The following is a 22,805-nucleotide window of genomic DNA, read 5'->3' as shown; positions in this document are numbered from 1 at the left end:
AAATTACTGATAAAAGAGAATTCTGGATTGGTCTGACTGACAAAGAAGTGGAGTGAAGCTGGACATGGGTTGATGGCACCAACATGACCTCTGGGTGAAAAACCACTGAACTAATTATATTATGTAATAAATTATTCTCACAGTCAGTATCATATCACACAGAAAGCATCACTGAACATTTAATGATGATCTGTTGTTGCAGTTTTTGGGCATTTGGTGAGCCCTTTGGACTAACAAAATAGAGAATTGTGTTGTGACGTATTTGACAAACTGGCCTTTTTTAGGATGGCTTGATGTTAGATGTGATAATACTTATCAATGGATCTGTGAGAAGAGAATTGACCCTCTAATACGGCCCTAGGAACATCATACAACTGTTACAAAGCTTTCATAAATAATGATTATCGTCTAAAGCATGGGCATCCAATCCTATTCCTGCAAAGCAATCTTTGCAGTTAATTTTAGCTTCAGTCCCAACTGAACACACCTGAACCTTTCAAGGTTTTCAGGATTACAAACAATTGTCAGGAATTAGTGTTTAAATGAAACTTGGCAGGATGGTGGTCCTCCATGACTAGAAATGGACACCACTGATTTTAAATAAATACTTATTAAAGCATTTTATCTGGAAAAATATAATGTTAAAATTAAAATCATTACTTACACTTTTTAAGTACTTTTTGCAATATTAATCCTGCTCACTCCTTTTCATTTAAAGCTGCAGTAGGTAACTTTTGTAAAAATATATTTTTTACATATTTATTAAACCTGTCATTATGTCCTGACAGTAGAATATGAGACAGATAATCTGTGAAAAAAATCTAGCTCCTCTGGCTCCTCCCAGTGTCCTATTGCCATTTGCAGAAACTCCATCGCTCCCGGTAAGAAACAACCAATCAGAGCTCCGGTCCGTAACTTTGTTTGTGTTCAAAATGTAGAAAAATGAACATAATAAGCGAGTACACCATGAATCCATTTTCCAAACCGTGTTTTTGGCTTGTCCTGAATCACTAGGGTGCACCTATAATAAGTGTTTATATTCGGACTATTTTAGATTGCTTCGTGGGTACCGCGGCGGAGTAACCCAGTACCTTGTGATTCTTCATAGACATAAACAGAGAGAAGTAGTTCCGGCTACGATGTTCTTCCGCAAGACGCAAGCAGTTCTGTTTATTAACCGCTAGAGCGTCAAAAGTTACCTACTGCAGCTTTAACGGCAACGAATGGTGAACCACATTCAAGCTAAAAAAAAAAAAAAGAATGCAAATATCTCACATAATTTTCCCATGTGTCTATATAGAGCATAGAGCCCAATGAACTGTTTCTTAAGGTCTGTAGATGTTATGACAGATATTTGTTATTTTTTATGTTTAGCACAAGTGGTAAGCTTTTGCCCAAATGTTACTGACAAGAGTTCCTTTAAAATGTCAACCTTCTTAAAAACCACTAAATAATTCACACTAATGGAAGTACATGCAAATGCAGCTGATGCTTAAACTGTTAACTATACACTGATCAACCCTCTGGATTTGATGTACCAGCAACAACCTAAAAGCTATTAACATTTTGAAAACATTACCCATTATTAAAAATATTATATGCATTTGAACCTCATTTAAATTAACGCAATCCACATTGTTGAAAAACATTAAAGCAATAATGTCCTTCTGCGATAAGTTTCTATATGCATAAATATTGAAAACACTTGCACAAAAACAGTTCCTACTGTAAATTAATAGTAAATACTGGCTCCATAAACAAAGATGATGAGCAAAATACAGTCCACTCAGAGAAATAACTGAAAACCTTTCACAGTAGAGGTTATAATCACTGAGACTGAAATAGACTTTAAACAATATAAAAACATTTGTGTATAAAGTTCACAAATTAAACAATAAAAAAACTGTGCATGAAATAAAAGTACAAAATGAACAATCAACCAAAAAAAACAACCAAAAAAAACACAATCAGCTGTCTTAACGTTTGATGTACTAGCAACAACCTGAACATTTCAAAAGCCGTAAATGTTTCTAAACACCAGCTAGCATCAAAATTATTAACCCTGTAAAGAATGTATGAGCCTCATTTAAATGAATGCAATCAAGATTTCTGTGACAATGAAATATTTCTAGCTTCCTTCTGCAGTGGTATGAAGTTCATTACCTCATAAATACTTAAAGGTCCCGTTTTACGTGCTTTTTAGAAGCTTTGATTGTGTTTACAATGTGCAATATAACATGTGTTCATGTTTCGCGTGTAAAAAAAACACAGTATTTTACACACAATTCACCTATCTGTATACTGCTGTTTTCACTGTCATAAAAACGGGCTGATGACTTCCTTGTCCTAAGTCCCTCCTTCAGAAATACGTGACGAGTTCTGATTGGGCCAGCGGTTCCTGTGCTGTGATTCGACAGCAGCTGAGAGCAGGCTGCCCTCCTGGTAACGTGATTGGGCTAGAACGAACGTGCTGGAGATGTATTTATAGTCACAGGAGCATTTTAACTGATGAGATGCGCATGAAAATCGCATTAGTTTTTTTGTTTTTAACAAAGCTAAACAGCGTTGCCCTTTGTGTAATAAGTTACAGAAACTGTTAAACACTCCAACTTAAATAATAAAATACATTTACCGGTTGTGGTCCATAAACAACACCTTCTCCAGACAAAGAGGGAACTGCTCCATCTTTCAAGAATAATCTTTGTGCGAATGCGGCATTAAACTGATTGAGATTGAGGAAACTGTGCTCAGCAACATGTGCTGCACATAGTTTTACATGTGGATTATAATTTTCGGGAACCGAGTTAAACATAAATTGTAACCATTAATCTCAAAGTACAGTGTTCCTGGGAAGCCCAAACAAAGGTGATTGGACTCTGAGATGAAAATAACAGCGTTTCAACGACATGGCGACAAACACAAACAGCTCTTCCTTCTTCTCCGTTGGAGCGCAACAAGACCACGCCCCCCTGTTTGTGAATTCATGTGGGCGGTGGTTAGTCAAAAAAACTGTTTTAGTGACGTTATTACTGCAGGAACTAGAGAGCTGTAGTCCAAACGGGTCGTTTTTTGTAGGCGAATTCTGTTAAATCAAATATCTCGCTTGGCATTGAACTTTGTGATTTAGAATTTTACAGATATTATTTATAGTCAAACAAGAACATTACACACTAACTAAAGTTTAAGACATGGTATCACGAAGAAGGGGACCTTTAAAACATTTCCACACAAAACATTCCTTTAAAGACATGGCTACACAAGTTACTTCTCGTATGTGAAAGTCTCAACTTTCAAATTTTTCATTTACAAAATTTTTTAACAATAAATACCATTTTGTGGCTCTTTAAAGTGTTGTAACTAGTGGTCAACCGATATCGCCGAGGCGGATATATCGGCGGATATAGTTTTTCTGCTTGGCTGATGTGTTAGAGGGGGGACTTTTATTTTGAGAAAAAGGCAGCACCTGAGTGCACAGTGCTCACATTTTCCTTCTCGTTCGCTGTCATCGTTTACAGTTTTGTCTAATAATCAGATAGAATGGTTAAACAAAGAAATTAATTTACACAAAAAGTATTATAACGACTGCTTTTATATTCTTGGTAATAGAAAAGCAAACATTATAATACTTTCTCATTTGCCGTCAGCAAATATGCACTTATACCATTTAAACAAATCTTTAAATGGCTGATGACCATTTAATTACACAAACCTTACAAATTTAGTCAAATCCAGCTGTGAGGTCTTGTAAAGTGTGCATTTTTATCCTCATGATTGCGTGTTCTCTGTGTGACGGTCGTTCCATGTGAATTAAATGCTTTATATCAAATTAAGTGATTTCGTAATTTCAAATTAAGTGACCCATACTCAGAATTTGTGCTCTGGATTTAACCCATCCAAAGTGCACACACACCACTGAAAACACACACATACACTGTGAACACACACCCGGAGCAGCGGACAGCCATTTATGCTGTTGTGCCCGAGGAGCAGTTGGGGGTTCGGTGCCTTGCTCAAGGGTGCCTCATTTAAAACTCGAACCCACAACCTTAGGGTTAGGAGTCAAGCTCTCTAACCATTAGGCCACGACTTCCCGATCATAGAGCTGTGATTATGCATTTGCCCACTGTCATATTCATGGCATTTTCACTGTGTGCTGCATGTAAAATGAGTGTTACCCTGGCTTTATTTGAAAAATATGATTCCCAGTACACACAAACTTCCCAGAATAATGAGTGCCCTGTTGGTTAGTGTTTTTTTTTTATTAAATATTTATTTATTTGTGAAAAATGTAATCTAAAGTATTAGTATATTTATTTTACTAATTTATTTGTCAAATGATTTCAGATTTCTTAAATATTAATAAAGATTTAAAAAAAAAGCTTAATATCGGCTATCAGCCCCCCTACTTTCCATGATAAAAACACATATTGGTCGACCACTAGTAATGACAGATTGCTTTAAACAATAAATGCCATTTTGTGGTTCTTAAATGCGTCATGACAGATCGTTTTGGAGCTTCGGTTCAAGTGGCACTTTAACTGGCCATCTTTTCATATTTACTGTACTCATCAGAACATATTTTATTTCAACCACAGAAATACGTCATTACAAACAACTTTTCAAATTTAACTCCACTGAAGCTGATCTACACTCCTCTCTGATTTGTTTGATGGACAAAATGTCAGATTCAGTGTTATGATTAGTCAGCTCACCTGTCAGTCAAGCTCTTTGCAAAGGGTCAGTTCAGAAAGGATAATGCAATATGTATGAGTTTCATGTAGTGTCTCTAGTTAATTTTCACCCCTACATCTTCAGAATATTTTGTATTTTTTTTTAATGTAATGTAATTATGTCTTCCATGATAACTTAATTATTAACTTTAATAATGACTTGGTTACAGGAGAAAATTTTGTTTTCAACCTTCTGGAAATGTTAGTCCTGGAAAATGTTTTTGAATAATCAAATACTGGCACGTACCTGGTATAATTATTAAACTTCTGATAGAACAAACTCCTCTGTGACATTCTGAGGGGGCCTGAACTTCCTGTACATATTAATGCTCAAAATATTTCTAGACATCAGGACACACATCGAGAATACAACAAGGTCCGCTTCAGAAAAGCTTCTATTGTTAATTACTTGTTTACACTGGAACTATTTCAAAGTAAATAAAGTTATGGCTGAGAAAATGGACACAAGAGAGAGACAAAAGAAAACAGATGATATCTATGAAAATGTGGATGCAATAACAGGCGAAATCACAATGGAGATAGAAGACTTGAATATAAAGAGAATCCATCCGTCTGAACACACAGGTAATAGAATTTAATAATAAATACTTTTGCCTTTATGATGAAAAATAAAAGCATAGGCACTAGTGTTGTCAAAAGACCCGGGACTTCGGTACCAAGTCGGTACTAAAAAAGAGAAATGTGACGGTACCAGGTTTCTTTAAGTACCGGTAGTACCGATCGAGGTCCCGTTCAAACCCGGTTCAGCGCTATGATTTCCGCGAAGCAGGACGGAATCTCAAAAACCAGTCATGAAAATGAAACTTACATTTTAATATGTATTGTGATGGAATTTGTCAAAGTTAGCATACATTAGTCAAATCAAATCTCCATATAGACCAGTATCTGTAAATGTTAAGCCGCAAAAGTTGTTTGAAATATGAATCCGTGTTCTGCGCGTCTCTGTGTGAATTAATGAATGGCAGAGACGTGAGGGTTTGTTTACTACATAGACTGAAGCGCGTAACGCTTGCATTAATTTCAGCATCTGAGCTTGAGTTCTCTCTCAATCAAGCGATCTGAACTTTTCAGCTCATCTCAATGGACGCACAGCGCACCTGTATTTGATGCTCTGTAAACTCTTTGTGAAGGCGCACGACTCACCGTTGCTTTACTGATAGCGCTGTTTCTCACACATGCAAAGAGAGAGAGAGATATTTTTTTTAAACTTTATTTACAATTTTAACAGTATCTTTTCACAATAAGCTGACCATATAATCCATTCAACACATTACACAGAAGGATACTAAAACCTAATGAAATTACAAAGAAAAAAAACAAATCACCTTCACAAACTGCACACAAAGCACCATGACTGTACCACATCAATTCAAAGGTTGAAAGATCTCTCATAGTTTTATAAAACTGAAAATCAATCAAAACTCTAGATTTTATCAAAGTTAAAAAAAACATACATTCACATCACTCTATTTTTCCTGCTGATATAAATAGCCATTTTTGCTTGCCCTAAAATGAAATTCAACAGTTGACACGTGAAACGTTTTTTCTGAAAGTACTTAAAACCCAAAATGAACGTCTCAATACAAAAGGTTTCATCAAACATACAAAACAATTTTTTTAATCTCACAAACATAGGTTCTAATCTTAAACAATGCATGAAAGCATGAAAAACAGTCTCCCTTTGAAGACAGAAAGGGCAAGCAGAATCAACTTCTGGATTCATCATCGAAATAAAAGAATTGACAGCAATGGCACCATGGAGAATTCTCCATTGTATATCACCAAACCTTTTAGACAATGGTGGCTTATATAATGATCTCCTTTCAGGTTTTACCTCATTTCTCAATTTAAAAACAGAACGCCATGGTGTATCAGTTTTTTTTTCTAACAATTTTCTTATTAAAAACCAAAACACAGGCTCTATACAGTTTTTTCCCTTCATTTGACTAAAAAATCTAAAAGCAAAGATTCACCTGATTCCAGCAAAAAACCCATACCTTCTTCAAGATTGGGTTTAATAATCAAACATGGAAATGTATCCTCAACATCAGGAGTACAAACCCCTGTAAAAAAGTATCTTAACAAATGTTCTTCATCGACTGTAAAACATGATTTGAGTTTGACAAAAAACGAGTTAATAAACGAACAGATCTGATTCCTAAATGATTGGATACAACATCCACATTTTAAAAATGAGGCCCAGTTAAAGTCAACAAATGTCCCAATGTAAAAACCTTGGATTTCTGAAATATGGTGCTGAACCCCAGCAAACAGCAGTGAGTAGCAATGTCCAACCGGGCCCCAAGTATCAGTGGTTCCTGCAAAAGCCAGTGGAGAGAAAAATAGTTCTCAGTCTTTTGAACACGAAAAAAACTCCACACCTTAAAAACATTTAGATAGAAAGCAGGCAGTTCCGATAAATCCAATTTGGTTGGATCCATTAAAAAGAGGGATTTATCCAGTCCAAAATCCCCATTAGTGTGCAAAATGGTGCAGCACGCAGCACTCCAGCTGAAATCTGTAGAACCATCAAGTAGTCTTTTTTAAAACTGTAACCGAAAAGCAGCCATTCTACTTTGGAAGTGAATCAAACCATGCCCGCCTTCATCTTTGGGGAGGTATAAAACACTTTGTGGGACCCAGTGCAGTTTGTCCCAAAAAAAGTTGACAAGAGCAGCTTGAACTTCCGCTAAAAACTGTGGTGAAGGGTCTACACAGGCCAATCTATGCCAAAGTGAAGATGCCACTAAGATATTAACAATGAGAGTTCGCCCCCTATAGGACATATTCGGTAAAAACCATTTCCACTTATCCAAGCGACCCTTAACTTTTTCCATCAGCCCCTCCCAATTTTTTGTAACACACAGTCATCCCCTAAATACACTCCTAAATATTTTATACCCCCAACACAAACCATCAGAAAGGCAAGGTTTACCATCAGTCCATTGTCCCAACAATAAAGCATCACTTTTTTTCCAATTAACTCTTGCAGAAGACAACAGACTAAATTCTTCAATTAAATTCAGTAAAATCTGCACATTACTTTGTCTTTTGATCATCACCACAATATCATCGGCATAGGATGACAAACAAATCTTATTATTACAAACTGGTAAAAACAAACCACTTAATTGACCTCTTATCTGTTGAAGCAATGGCTCAATAGCCAAGGAATACAACATCCCAGACAAGGAGCAACCTTGTCTGATACCCCTGAGAACCTGAAAAGGAGCACATAAGCCACCATTTATTTTCAGCATATTCTCAACGTCACAATAGAGTACCCTAATCATGTCTATAAAATTTTTGCTAAAACCAAAAGCTTTTAGAGCATTCCACAAATATGAGTGCTCTACTCGGTCAAACGCCTTCTCCTGATCCAAAGATATCAAGCCACAGTTCAAATTTAACAATTTAGAGATGTAAAAAATCCAGAATTAAAGAAATATTATCGAATATAGATCTACCAGGGACACAGTATGTCTGATCCGGATGGATAACCTGACCCAACACTCCAGCCAATTTGTTACCCAATGCCTTAGAAAGTATTTTATAGTCGCTACAGAGAAGAGAGACAGGGCACCAGCTCTTAATATCTGTAAGGTCCCCTTTTTTTGGAAGAAGAGGGATCACCGCTCTTCGGCAACTCAACGCAACCCGCCCTTTGACAAGCTGTCCTTCAGTACCTCCAGCAGATCTACACCCAACTCCAACCAAAAAGCCTTATAAAAGTTAATCGGGAGGCCATCCACTCATTGTGCCCTCCCAGACTCCATGCTTTGCAGGGCCTTATAGAGCTATTCCAGGGTCAGCACTCCTTCAAGATCATTATTCCCCTCCTCTGACACCTTTGGTAGGCTGTCAAGGAAAATGTTCTCCACACAACACTCTGACTTGAGCTCACTCCTATACAGATTTTGATAAAACTGTACTGCCCTTCCCCGAATATCAGCAGGATCCAACAATAAAACTCCATCTTCGGAGCGCAATCCATGATTAAACCGTTTTTGCCCATTCTTTTTTTCCAGATTGATAAAAGTATTGGGATGGTGCATCCATCTGGTCAACGCTTTGAAAGTGTGAACGGACCAGAGCCCCCTGTACTTTATGCCCCAGTAGATCAGCTAACTGAGCTTTCTTCTTTGAGCAGGCTTCTAAATAATGAATCTCACCTGTAGATTGAGCCAAATTTTGAAATTCAATTATCTCTCTTTCCAAAAACTCTAAAGAACGAGTCAACTCCTTAGTAACGTTATGAGTATACTGTTGAGTAAATTGTCTCATTTTTACCTTACCAACATCCTACCACTGTTGCAATGAATGAAAAGAAGACTTCTTTGTTCTGTGAGTTTCCCAGAAATACTTAAATGATTCCTTAAAAAAATTATCATTTAACAAATTAGTATTAAAATGCCAGTATGCGCTTTTTGGTTTTATTGAGCTTAAAATAAGCTTACAGTGCACCATACTGTGATCTGTAAAACTTACTGGTGTTTCGATAGACTTCTTTGTTTGTAAAACAACTCTCTGCCATTAGGCTTCTTGCTTTTTCAGCAAACTGTTTGGTATCAGGAAAATATTCCTGCACATGCACACCTCTTTTATTTTTTGTTGATCTAAGGAATAACTTAATATCATCAAGTCCGTAATCCCGACCAATGAACTCCCCCTGAGAAAGTGTCATACTAGAGTCAGAAGACCCACCATCACTTTCTGTATCCTGATCCACATCGTCTTGCACTTCACTCGTTTTACTTATTTTGGCATCAAATATTTTTTTAATCATCTTCCTTTTATGAGGCCTTTTTTTAAAAATGCTCTTCCTCCACACAATCCGTCACACATGCTTCTTGCACTCACTCACTTACGAACGGTGGAACATTTGACAAAACTCGCACCCAGACACACCGGAAGTGAGATCGAGATCAAGAGACAGAGAGAGTCTTACAATGCTGAATCGACACGTTATATGTAAACTATTCTTTGTTGTCTTCTCCTGGCAAAATAATGGAGTTAGTGGGTGGAGCTAATGCGCAAATGGCAATGTCATTGGCTGGCGCTGAATAGTACTGTCCCTGTTTTGATTTCAGCAAATCAGTTTGACCGAATGCAGACAACGTGATTAATATTCATGAACCCATCAGCTCATCAATTCATAGTGCATTGTATATACATTAGTATGATAGTAGAATTAGTAGTAGTATTATCTTTTAATAATAATTAATATGATCTATTACTATTTTTTTTACAGAAACCCTCAATGACCAAAAATATATTCACCACCAGTCTTAAGTTCAGTAAAAATGACAAATATGCAGGCCTAAAAGTTCATTTTTACATAAAGGCATTGTGCTAGAAATATTAATATTATTTAGTAAAATGTATGTGATACTGCTACTACTGTTGAAATTTTGTATAAAACTTTATTTTTTAAAGAAATAAATCACAATATTTCTTCCATGTTTTAATTTTAATAGCAAATCCCCTTTATTTACCAAAAATAAAATTTTTAAATTTCATAAATTAAAAGACAAATTAAATTATATAACTTGTAGAAAAACTTTAAACACAATTGTAAATAAGTATAAAGAATGGCATTGGTTTTATTTTTAGTGCTAAAAAGTTTTTTTTTGGTACCGAAATTGGTACAGAGAACCGTGGATTTTCACTGGTATCGGTACCGAATACTGAAATTTTGTGTGACAACACTAATAGGCACAAACCTTCAAAGAGAGAGATCAAGTTTTTATCTGTGCTATATTTAATAATAGTGAAGGGACTGACATCATGTCTGTGTTGTTCAGGAAGTGGTTCTGTGAGGATCAGAAGCTCCAGAGCAGCTGTAGTGTGTTTGGTTCTGCTGTGTGTTCTTCTGCTGGCTGCAGTCACAGTGCTGTGTTTCTTCTTCACTCAAGAACGCCAACAGCTCATATCCAAGAATGAAAACCTGACCAATGAGAGAGGGCAGCTAATACTCAAGAACACAAACCTGACCAATGAGAGAGAGCAGCTGATGCTCAAGAACACAAACCTGATGCTCAAGAACACAAACCTGACCAATGAGAGAGAGCAGCTAATCCTCAAGAACACAAACCTGACCAATGAGAGAGAGCAGCTGATGCTCAAGAACACAAACCTGACCAATGAGAGAGAGCAGCTGATGCTCAAGAACACAAACCTGATGCTCAAGAACACAAACCTGACCAATGAGAGAGAGCAGCTAATCCTCAAGAACACAAACCTGACCAATGAGAGAGAGCAGCTGATGCTCAAGAACACAAACCTGACCAATGAGAGACAGCAGCTGATGCTCAAGAACACAAACCTGACCAATGAGAGAGAGCAGCTAATCCTCAAGAACACAAACCTGACCAATGAGAGAGAGCAGCTAATCCTCAAGAACACAAACCTGACCAATGAGAGAGAGCAGCTGATGCTCAAGAACACAAACCTGATGCTCAAGAACACAAACCTGACCAATGAGAGAGAGCAGCTAATGCTCAACAACACAAACCTGACCAATGAGAGAGAGCAGCTGATGGTCAAGAACACAAACCTGACCAATGAGAGAGAGCAGCTAATGCTCAACAACACAAACCTGATGCTCAAGAACACAAACCTGACCAATGAGAGAGAGCAGCTAATCCTCAAGAACACAAACCTGACCAATGAGAGAGAGCAGCTAATCCTCAAGAACACAAACCTGACCAATGAGAGAGAGCAGCTGATGCTCAAGAACACAAACCTGACCAATGAGAGAGAGCAGCTGATGCTCAAGAACACAAACCTGACCAATGAGAGAGAGCAGCTAATGCTCAACAACACAAACCTGATGCTCAAGAACACAAACCTGACCAATGAGAGAGAGCAGCTAATCCTCAAGAACACAAACCTGATGCTCAAGAACACAAACCTGACCAATGAGAGAGAGCAGCTAATCCTCAAGAACACAAACCTGACCAATGAGAGAGAGCAGCTGATGCTCAAGAACACAAACCTGACCAATGAGAGAGAGCAGCTAATCCTCAAGAACACAAACCTGACCAATGAGAGAGAGCAGCTAATCCTCAAGAACACAAACCTGACCAATGAGAGAGAGCAGCTGATGCTCAAGAACACAAACCTGACCAATGAGAGAGAGCAGCTGATGCTCAAGAACACAAACCTGACCAATGAGAGAGAGCAGCTAATCCTCAAGAACACAAACCTGACCAATGAGAGAGAGCAGCTAATCCTCAAGAACACAAACCTGACCAATGAGAGAGAGCAGCTGATGCTCAAGAACACAAACCTGACCAATGAGAGAGAGCAGCTAATCCTCAAGAACACAAACCTGACCAATGAGAGAGAGCAGCTAATCCTCAAGAACACAAACCTGACCAATGAGAGAGAGCAGCTGATGCTCAAGAAAACAAACCTGACCAATGAGAGAGAGCAGCTGATGCTCAAGAACACAAACCTGACCAACGAGAGAGAGCAGCTAAAATGGGATAAAAATGACCTTGAGAAATGTCTCGGTAAAGTGGGTGAGTTTCTTTTGCCTTTTTTGTAGTTGCTACATGTTGAAGAAACATCTGGGGCTAAATTCACGAAAATCTTCTTAGGAAATAAATTAAGATAAATCCCATGAAGTTCGTAAGAATGTTTAAAGTATGTTTTCTTTAAAAGAAAATAACAGTGGTTTTCTCAATTAATACATGAGGCACTACTTAACTAAGACTATTGTCTTTTTGTGCTTCCCGTAGATTACCCTAATAATCACAATAAGCATGCACGCAATTTTCATTGCGACTTTAACTGGCGCTCAGTTTCATGTTTTTTTTAATGCGGCCTGTTTTTGAACAGTTACTTTTTAAAATAGCCTGTCTCAAGGTGCAGCGATATGTTTAATTCATTTTTTGTGCCATGTCTTTGCGCTCTCATCTGAGCGAATGCTTCCGGTACGCGAGTCCACGCTTCTACAGCAAATGTGTCCTGCGCATTCATATGCGCTGAATACTGCCAAAGATTACGTATTTATAAGCTAAAATTAACGGTGTTCAATTAAAGCTCCCTATCTGACTCGTTTTAGAGTTGCTAATGAGTTTTGAAGTCAGCAAAAAGCATCATCACACACAGGCGAATCATGAGCGATCATGTTTATGATCATGTAATCGCTGTCCCTTCAGAAAACTTGTGCACATCCCTAGTCCTCCCATGTACTGTATTATGTAGCTGTTGTAATGCTTAAATATAACAATTAATATGAAATAACCCAATAAATTTATTTGAATTATTATTATTGTTTGGGATTTAAGACAAGTCTGGGGTTGTCCTAAAATTAAGAAGATTCTTTTCAATAATTTGAATTCTTCTTAGGTTTTGTCTCAAGAACAATTTTAAGAAAAAAGAGAAAAATATTCTTAAGATGAATTTTTGGGAATGTTTCGTGAATCGAGCCCCTGGTTAGTAATCCTAGGTATTTGTATGTCAAGAGTAATTCTAGGGGGCAGTAATTAGTATTTAGGGGCAGTTGTGGCCTAATGGTTAGAGACTTGGACTAGTTATCCAAAGGTCGCCGGTTCGAGTCCCTGTGCTGGCAGGAGTTGTAGGTGGGGGGAGTGAATGTACAGCGCTCTCTTCCACCCTTCAATACCCATGGCTGAAGTGCCCTCGAGCAAGGCACTGAACCCCCAGTTGCTCCCTGGGCGCTGGATATATAGCTGCCCACTGCTCTGGGTGTGTGTTCACTTTTCACTGCTGTGTGTGTGCACTTGGATGGGTTACATGCAGAGCATTTCTTTTGAAGAGGACGGTGGGGGAAGTTAGTGAAAACAAGACAGGCTATTTGCATTTAGTGTACATAGACACTTCATAACTTACTCAGTTTAGAGTAGACTGCAATTAAAAATGGTTATTTTACACAGATGGCTGGATTTACTATCAATGCCATTTTTACTACATGTCCACTGAGATGAGGAGCTGGACTGAGAGCAGAAGATACTGTACAGAGAGAGGAGCAGATCTGATCATCATAAACAACAGAGAGGAACAAGTGAGTGAGAGATACTGTGTGTGTTGTTTAGCTGGATAAGTGACAAAATAGGTCTACTGTCAGTTTATAATAGAAATGTGTTATTGCTCAACCTCCTAAGGAATTTGTTAAGAACATTTCTGGTTATGATGCTTTCTGGATTGGTCTGACTGACATTGAGGTGGAAGGCAGCTGGAAATGGGTTGATAACAGCACACTGACCTCTGGGTAAGAAATCACTGAACTGATTATTATAAAATAAATGTTTCTCACAGAAAGCATCACTGAACATCTACTGTAATGCTTCTCTGTTGATGCAGGTTCTGGTGGCATTGGTATCCTAGCTACTCTGACTATTCAAACTGTGCTCTAAGCTATAGCTCTGGGTGGTTTGATGATTCATGTTACGGAACTTTTAAATGGATCTGTGAGACAAGTACTTCACAGATTGTGTCCTAGGAACATAATAAAAAATGTTCTCATAACATTACCCACATGCAACATTATAAAAATTGATTAAATGTACTCATTTAAAACATTTTAATAAATAATTGTGGAGGCACTTTACGAACATGCCTGATTAACCTGTCAGACTTTTGTTTAATTTTTTTTTTCTTTATTGTTTGGGGAACTCTTTGTGAGCAATTTCTCAAAAATTTTTAGCATATCAAACATATTTGTTTTGAAGAACTTTTTTTTTTTTTAAATCATTTTCTACTTAAAAAAAAGGAAAAAAAACAACAACTTTATTTTAACAATATATTCTACAGTTCTACAATACTACAGATATAAAAGGTATAGCACCTGTTTTCCACAAAAGTAAATAAATAAATAAAAGCAACAACAACAGCTACAAAAAAACCCTTAGCAAAATAAGTAATCTGATTGGATAAGAATAATGTTCACCCTTTATAAAGTACCCTATGGTGTATCAAGTAACAGACCAATCACCTCAGAAGCCAGTCATAACAAGAAACACTGTAACCACCTAAACCTAGTAGTGCATGTCGCCACACACATAAACACACATTTGATCAACTGTGTGTTCTGCACAAGGTACTAAATATACTATAAACCTCTGCTGCAAACCTTTCAAAAAAGTGTCTTCAAACCTCAGTTATGCTTATTTTGCTATATTCGGCCTATTATTATTATTACTATTTTTATTTTTATTATTATTTCCTATACTCTGATCTTAACAAATTAGATATAATACTTGTTGTTATAACTTTAAATATTTGTTTACTTATTTAATTCAACAATCAAATAAATATTTCAGAAAAAAACTGGCCTATTTTACCTATATGATACGATATTGATATTTATCATGATATAAATTTACCGTTAATAGGGATGGAAACGTTTTCCACATGTTTGTTGGCCCTTGAGAATAAAGGTAAACATTACTTTCTTACAGATACTGAGTGATTTTGTAATAACTTGTCATAGAAACTAATTTAAATGAAGACAATTGACATTGTTACAACAAACATTTACAGTAACATTCTGCAAGTCGAAGTTTCTTTCTGCCTAAATACTGGCCATATCAAACACAGATGAGTAACATAATACACTCCAGGAGGAAAAAGTAGTTGGCAACGTCGAAAGCAGATTAAAGAAAGATATAGAATAGAGAGGAACTTGGAAAATGTACAAAGAATATGGAAAAACCACTGACAACATCTATAAAAATATTTTTGCTACAAAAGGTGTATTTGTAAAACAGACAATGGACCACAATGCAATGGGAATCCAGTCATCTGAACTCACAGGTAATAAGATTAGAATACATTTCATCACACAAAATATTTGTCAATAATGGCTTAAAGGCACAAGCATTTTCTCAGTTTTCATGTTTTGTATTTATATGTGCTGTGTTAAGAGCATAAATAAAGAGAATAAAGTCATGCTTGTTGATACACAGGAAGTGATTCAGTGAAGAGCAGAAGCTCCAGAGCAGCTATAGTGTTTGGTTCTGCTGTGTGTTCCTCTGCTGACTGCAGTCACAGTGCTGTGTGTCTTCTTCACTCAAGAGAGACAATAGCTCTTATCCAAAAATGAAAACCTGACCAATGAGAGAGCAGGTAAAATCTGAGAAAAATGGATTTAAGAGTTTTCTTGGTAAAGTGGGTGAGTTGCTTTTGTCTTTTTAGTAGTTGCTACATAACAAAGATGTGGTTAGTATTTATAATAATTACATCAAGCTCTTCAAAAGAAACCTTAAACTTACACCAATGTACAATTTAAAAGATAAGCAGAGTACAAATGTTATAATATATATATATATATATGTACACATATATAAGCGCCACTCAGTGGTCAAAAGCTGCAAATGCACTTTATACAGCCGCCGCGGCAGTACCTGCGCCGGTAAAAAGGGCCTTTTGAATGTCTACTTGTGTGTGTGTGTGTGTGTGTGTATATATATATATATATATATATATATATATACACACACACACATATATATATATACACTAAGTAGACATTCAAAAGGCCCTTTTTACCGCCGCATGTACTGCCGCGGCGGCTGTATAAAGTGCATTTGCAGCTTTTGACCACTGAGTGGCGCTTTAACCACAAGTTATCAAACAAGCGTATCAAAGCACATTTTCGCTAATAGAAAAAACAAACAAACAAAAAAAAAAAACATCGTTCCACTTGTGTCCGGTGTAGAGCTGGCGTGCGTTTTTTATTGTTTTAATTAGCCCTGTTTGTTTTAATATTTTTATTAAATATCTGTATTGACTGCATGGTCATATTATTGGATTATTTACTGCCATGCGACCTACAAAAGTAAAGCTTGGCGAGTCGATCAACGAGCATTGCTGCAGGTTGATTTTTTGCGGATTTGCTGTGCTTGTGTTCCCGCGGTCGTCTTCATTTCTTCAGGTGAAACGTCTCTCATTCGCAGCAGAGTCTGTGAGAAGCAACAACTTCCCCTCCACGCGCACTGATACCAGAAACACGCTCCGCCTTCACTCCGTGAATAAATGATTTCAGTATGTTTGAAATGTTATGTTCATAACGTAGCATAAAAAATAATAATAATAAAAAATGTTGTGTAAATTTTTTTCCCTATATCACATGCCAAACTAATAATGTTGTAAGCATTACATCTTTAATTGCTGCTTTCTGCTGTGAACATTTTGTTTGTGATGAAAATAACAGTACATTTTTGTCAATTATTTTATCTAAACAGATCGATTAACTTCTTCAAGATTTCAAAATCAGATAGCATGCTGATAATGTAGTAATACTGTAAGATTACATTTGTTTGAATGTATTATTGGGAAAGTGACTGCATGTGAATCTGTTTAAATCATGCTTTAACCCGAAACAGACAAACTCTTAACATCCCGCTCGACTCTTGCAGTCATTGTAACCTTCTGATCAAGCTATAGCTAAATATGTTTAACATGAATTCTTGCTGAATATGCAGCTATATTATGGGCTGTTGGCATGAATTGTACTCGTGATGGAGCGCTCTTGGAGCCAGTGAAAACCACGACGCTCACATTCAAGTGTTTGTGCAAAAATTATTAATGTGTATTAATGACAGGGAGTCTCATCACTTTAATTTTTTTCCTGATTAATGAATTTATAATTTTTTTAATTAGTGAACGAACTCCATCGCACACTTGTAAGTGATAGGTGCGTAGAAAATTAAGACCAGGTGGGTCGTGTCAACATATAAGGAACTCCCGCACACTATCTTAACTTGCAAATTAAAATTTTTATCACACCAGCGTTTCAGTCACGACCTTCATCAGGAGTATACAAATGTTCAAATGCATCTCTTTTAAGATAAACACATGACCAATTAACAGAGCTCCATCTGCACAGAATTAAGCTCATTGGGAATACATAATTAGCACCACATCGTAAACAGTTAGAACAATCAAGATCCCCCTATAGGTTAACAAAATCATCCAAAAAACACAATCAACACATCGTCATCAAACAGCATCAAATTGTAATTCTAAACAGGTAGTCAGGCTCCATAGTCACTCAAACTCATCGTGAATACATAGTAAAAACAACACCTCATTCAACAATTGCATCACTATAACATTACATTAAATAATGCTTCATCATTCATACCCATAGGTGATAAAGTTTGAAGGGTGTAAATCCAAAACAGTTCGCGTCTCTGTAGAAGTAATTCGATGTTTCCACCTCTAGGTGGCAAAGTTACTTTCTCAATCCCACAAGAGCGTAAAGAGGTTACATCGTGATTCAAAGTTAAAAAGTGTGCCGCAACTGGATAGTTTAGATCTTTTCTTCTGATCGAACTCTTCTGTTAACTAATTCTTTTGTTTCAATTGACGTGACGTTTTTCCCACATAGCCGATACCACAAGGACAACGGATCAAATACACAACATGAGTGGAAACACAAGTAATCACAGATTTGATGCTATATTTTTTGCCAGTTCTAGGATGACAAAAAATGATATTTTAAAAGTATTGTTACACTGAGCACAATTCCCACAACGATAATTGCCCTTCTGTATAGGGCTAAGTAAACTCTGAGATGCACGAGGGCTAACGCTCTGAAAACGAGCATGTACCAAGCTCTTTTAAACTCCTGGCGCGTTTGTGTACAAAGGAGGATGTCTAAAAATATTGCTCAGCTCCGAATCAGAAGACAACAAATGCCAGTGTTTTTACAAATTTATTTTATCATGTAATACTTAGGTGAATATGTTGTAATACAAGCAAAAGAATACTTTCTTGTTTTCCTTGTATTCTTTTTTTAGCAATTCAGACCGCGTCTTTTTAAAAGCTGTATTAAATCCTTCATCAACCCAATCTAAAGGGTAACCTCTGTTCAAAAATTTGTTTCATGATTTTCGATATCGGAAATCGATATCGGAAAGTCAGATGAAAACTGGTAGCGAGTAAAAGTGTTACGATCGGTCTCTTTTGTAAATAAAGTTGTAGTCAAACTGCCTTCGTTCTTCAGCATCCACATATAAAGGAAGTGTACTCTAGACGGATTAATTTCAGAAGTAAAATCCAAGTCGTCAACCAAGCTATTCAAATATGTCACAAATTCTCGAGCCTCATCGTGATCACCAAAAAAGACACAGAAAATATCGTCAATGTATCTATACCATTTGATGAATAGAAAGGATTATTTTCTGTATTCAATACATAACTCTCTTAAAAAAAACCATAAATAGATTGGAATAGTTAGGGGCAAAATTCGAGCCCATTGCTGTCCCACTAATCTGAAGAAAAAAATCCTTATCAAAACTAAAATAATTATATTTCAAAAGGTACGAAGCCATCTCGATGATAAAGTCTGATGTTGGACTAGAGTCCTCGCGTAACAAAAGATAATGTATAAGGGCAATAAGTCCTTTTTCATGTGAAATGTTAGAATATAGACTTGTTATGTCCAAAGTTAATAATAAAGAATTATCGGGTAAATCATATAACTCGGAAATCTTGTTGATAAAGTCTGTAGAATCTCGAATGTAAGTAGGTAACGAATAAACAAAAGGTTTTATTAAAAAAAATCAACATACTAAGATAAAGGAGATAAGAGGGAATTAGTCTGTGCACAATCGGACGACCTGGAGAGTGTATAAAAAAACAGGTCTAATCGGGTGTTGACAATACAAAAATTTAAACTCCGATTGAGATATCCAACCTTCTGATCACTGGGAAGTTTTTTATAAAACTTCATATTCTGTAATTGTGAAAGAATTTCGTGTTGGTATTTTTTCGTATCTTGGATTACAATAGCCCCTCCTTTATCAGAAGGTTTTATAATGATGCTTGGGTCACTTATCAATTCGGTCAAAGCTTTTTTTTCTCATTTAATGAAAGATTATGAGAAATTTTACTACTTGAAGATAAAGCTTCCATCACCTCTTGTTCAACCAAATGACAAAAAGTATGAATAGTGTGGTTAGACACATTAGGGCAAAAATTACTTTTAGGTCTAAAAGGTGTCGTACTGTAGATAAACCCGATTCTGATTTGGAGAAAAAATACTGTAGTTTCATCTGTCTAAAACATTTAAACAGATTCACTTTAAGACCAAAACAATTAACACCACTATTAGGCACAAAGATAGTCCTTTGGATAAAACCACAGTTTGATCACCAGAAAGTTCCTTATCAGAAATATTAAATACCGTCTCTTTGAGTAGCTGCGAGTCCACGGTCGTAAACTTCTTTGAGGCTCTTGAACCTCTTCGACATTTCTTCTTTGTAGTCTCCGTGGAAGGGCTCGTCTGTCCAAAAAAGAAGTCGAAGCGTGTGCACTCGAATCACTGTCGATGGTAAACTCACTCTCAGTGGAATCACTCGGTCCATTGAAAAAAGTCGATCCATTTCTTCTTATCCGATTCTTTTTTGGATAGACGATTTTTTTCTTCAGATAAGTGGGACAGCAATGGGCTCGAATTATCTGCTTCTATTTTAGCCAATTTATTTTCAATAAACTAAAACAAAAATAATAATAAAAAGGAAAACAAATACAGTTCGTTATCAGACTGTAAAAAATACGATGAAAAAGTCATGACAAGACATTTTTAAGGTTGGCTACTTTAACTTATAGAAATAATTGAAGCAATTTAATGTGTTTAATACTATTAAACTGAATTAAAATCTCATGGAATTTTAAGTTTAAACGGGTGAAAATGCCACCGTGAATATTAAATATAGCATATATAACAGAAGACCTTGATTGCATGTTACCATGAAACCAACAAAATAATTGTTTTTTTTTTTTAAATTGACAATTCATGTACAAAATGGGACAGCAACCTTTATATAAAACACTTTTACGTCTTCCACAATTGAGCAACGCAAGAGGAAGGTATTGCCCAAGAGCGCACAAGTGAATGTGAAGAGAATTTTTAGGGGGGTAGGATGATTTTTTTATTCTTACATTTTTTAATATGCAATGAAAAAAATGGGATAAACACAAAATAAATAAGTAAATAAAATAAAATGATATACAGTATATCCACTTAGCTTACCTGTTGGGTTTACCTCTCTCATTCTGGACACAGTCAAATGTTTCCATGTTCGTGATGTTGCATATTTGCAGCTAAACTATTATTTATTATGTAAAATAGGCTTTGTGGTTCACGTGTTTCAGTATCGACGAAAAAATATTATAAAGAGCAAAAATATGCCACAGTAGACCGCTGCTCATGCTGAACTGCGCTGTTTACAATGTATATGTGCGCGTGAGGCACCAGTGCATAAAACAGCTGAAATATACCATACTCAATTTTTTCTCACACAGTTAAGGCATAATTGGAGACAGTTTGAAAAATAAAGAAAAATAGCAGTTAATAAGAATTATTGCTGTTAGTGTGGTCTTAAAGCTGGACCGTTCTCATTTCTTTCCTCATATGGAACTTGAAGGATTTTATTTATTTATTTTTGATAAGAACAAAACATAAAAAAAAAAAAAAAAATTATATATATATATATATATACACTAAATATGAACACACACGGATTAGAACATTTTATATTTTTATTCTGGTTTGTGTAAATAAAACAAAATAGTATGGTACAAAGTAATTAGAACTAAATCAAAAATGTTAACAGTACACCTAACAATACAAAAAAATATATAGATTTTATAGATATTCTTTTAATAATTTAGCAATTTCATGACTTTGAAAATGTTTACAGTAGGTCTTTATCCGTGAAAAATATAGTTCCTATATATATTTCTGAAAACTAGCAGAGGTCACTTGCAAGGGATCATTATTATAATAAGGGGCCCTTTGCATCCAAAACCCTAGACTTGGATCTACATTGTAAAAAGCCATACATAAATAAAGGTGACTTGATTTAACTTACTTGATGACTGAACTCTTGAGATATCCAGACACCATGGCATATCCTGAATTCGGACACTCTTGAATGAATTCGCTAACCACCTTTTTCAGGTCTTCAGCTGAAATCAGGTTGTATGTTTGTTTCACAGAAAGCCCATATTCCTTCATTCTTCTCCTGACGGTGCTTAAACTGACATGCAACAGGTGTGATATCTCAGGAATCGTGAAGTCTAGCTCAAGGAGGTATTCCAACTGATCCATGCTGATGTCCCTTCTCACCAGTATGTTTAAGCACTGGAGCTTTGTAGCCATGAGATGTGGATTATTTTGTTGATTCAAGCAGCTCATAAAGACCTCAGAAACTCTGCTATGTGGTCTGCAACATCCTGAGACAGCTCAGTCCTAAAGTAAAGCAGACAGCAAATGTGTATAAAAAAAAAAAAAAAAAAAACAGTTCAACAAATTCACATGTGACCAATTGGGGAGACTGACTGCCTGCTAGCTGTCCACACTGGGGAAAAAAAAACTAAAAACAAACTTGTTTTACTTAAAACCCTCGTTACAATTTGCACAAGCATATTTTAAGTAAATATTACTGTATGCAGCAGATCGGCAAATTAGTGGACGAGGCTTTTCCTGAATATGGCGACAGAGCCCAGAGGGAAGAAAATGTTGTTATTTCCTTGCTGGCTTGGATCCTGGGCTCAGAGCTTAATGCCGTGAACAAGGAGCAACAGATTTGGAGGAGGCTGTGAGAATTGCAGGTCAGCGTGAAAACACTAAAGACGCAATGAAGACTGATTACATGACTGTTAATGTGGCAGGAAATACTAATGATGGAGGAGTGGTGGCTGCTGTTTATTCTGTGACTGATAATGGAGGACTGCACAGAGCTATGGATCGATTGACTGAGGAAATGAGGGATATGAGAATGTATTTGAGGCACTTGCGCAATGAAAATCAAAAACTAAAGGCCAGAATGCTCTCGGTTTACTGGAAGGTGCCAGTGTGTCTGCGGGGGTCGAAGATGCGAGTCACGTGTCTTTGATGGCACTCAGAGAGGCCGCTCACCTGAGAGGAAATTCCAGCACTGTGATGAGCCTACATCAGGTATGGACGTGCATAGCTATAAAGACTCACACTCTCCATTGTCTCCTGCGAGATGCAGCCCCAGCCCAGGTTCTCGCAGATATAATGGCTATGAGGACGATTCGAGAAATCAG

General features: G+C 36.6%; 1 protein-coding gene across 1 annotated transcript; it reads left to right on the top strand.

The window, feature by feature from the left end:
- Positions 1 to 12,020: 12,020 nt before the first annotated feature.
- Positions 12,021 to 14,352, top strand: LOC113057662 (CD209 antigen-like protein C). Its single transcript, XM_026225110.1, has 4 exons — positions 12,021 to 12,277; positions 13,658 to 13,785; positions 13,886 to 13,992; positions 14,085 to 14,352. The coding sequence occupies exons 1-4, from the start codon at positions 12,025 to 12,027 to the stop codon at positions 14,221 to 14,223; spliced, it is 627 nt and encodes a 208-aa protein (XP_026080895.1). The 5' UTR covers positions 12,021 to 12,024; the 3' UTR covers positions 14,224 to 14,352.
- Positions 14,353 to 22,805: the final 8,453 nt, after the last annotated feature.

The sequence above is a fragment of the Carassius auratus genome, chromosome 4 (assembly GCF_003368295.1).
Source record: "Carassius auratus strain Wakin chromosome 4, ASM336829v1, whole genome shotgun sequence".
Taxonomy (NCBI): Eukaryota; Metazoa; Chordata; class Actinopteri; order Cypriniformes; family Cyprinidae; genus Carassius; species Carassius auratus.
The sequence above is the reverse complement of the archived record's forward strand: the minus strand, read 5'-3'. Positions and strand labels throughout refer to the sequence as shown.

Bases quoted from the DNA above. Each gene is read 5' to 3' on its own strand.
- LOC113057662 (XM_026225110.1), top strand. From the start codon at position 12,025: ATGCTCAAGAACACAAACCTGACCAATGAGAGAGAGCAGCTAATCCTC. The intron at 13,786-13,885 runs GTGAGTGAGAGA...CAACCTCCTAAG, and splicing joins TAAACAACAGAGAGGAACAA to GAATTTGTTAAGAACATTTC. The intron at 13,993-14,084 runs GTAAGAAATCAC...CTGTTGATGCAG, and splicing joins AACAGCACACTGACCTCTGG to GTTCTGGTGGCATTGGTATC.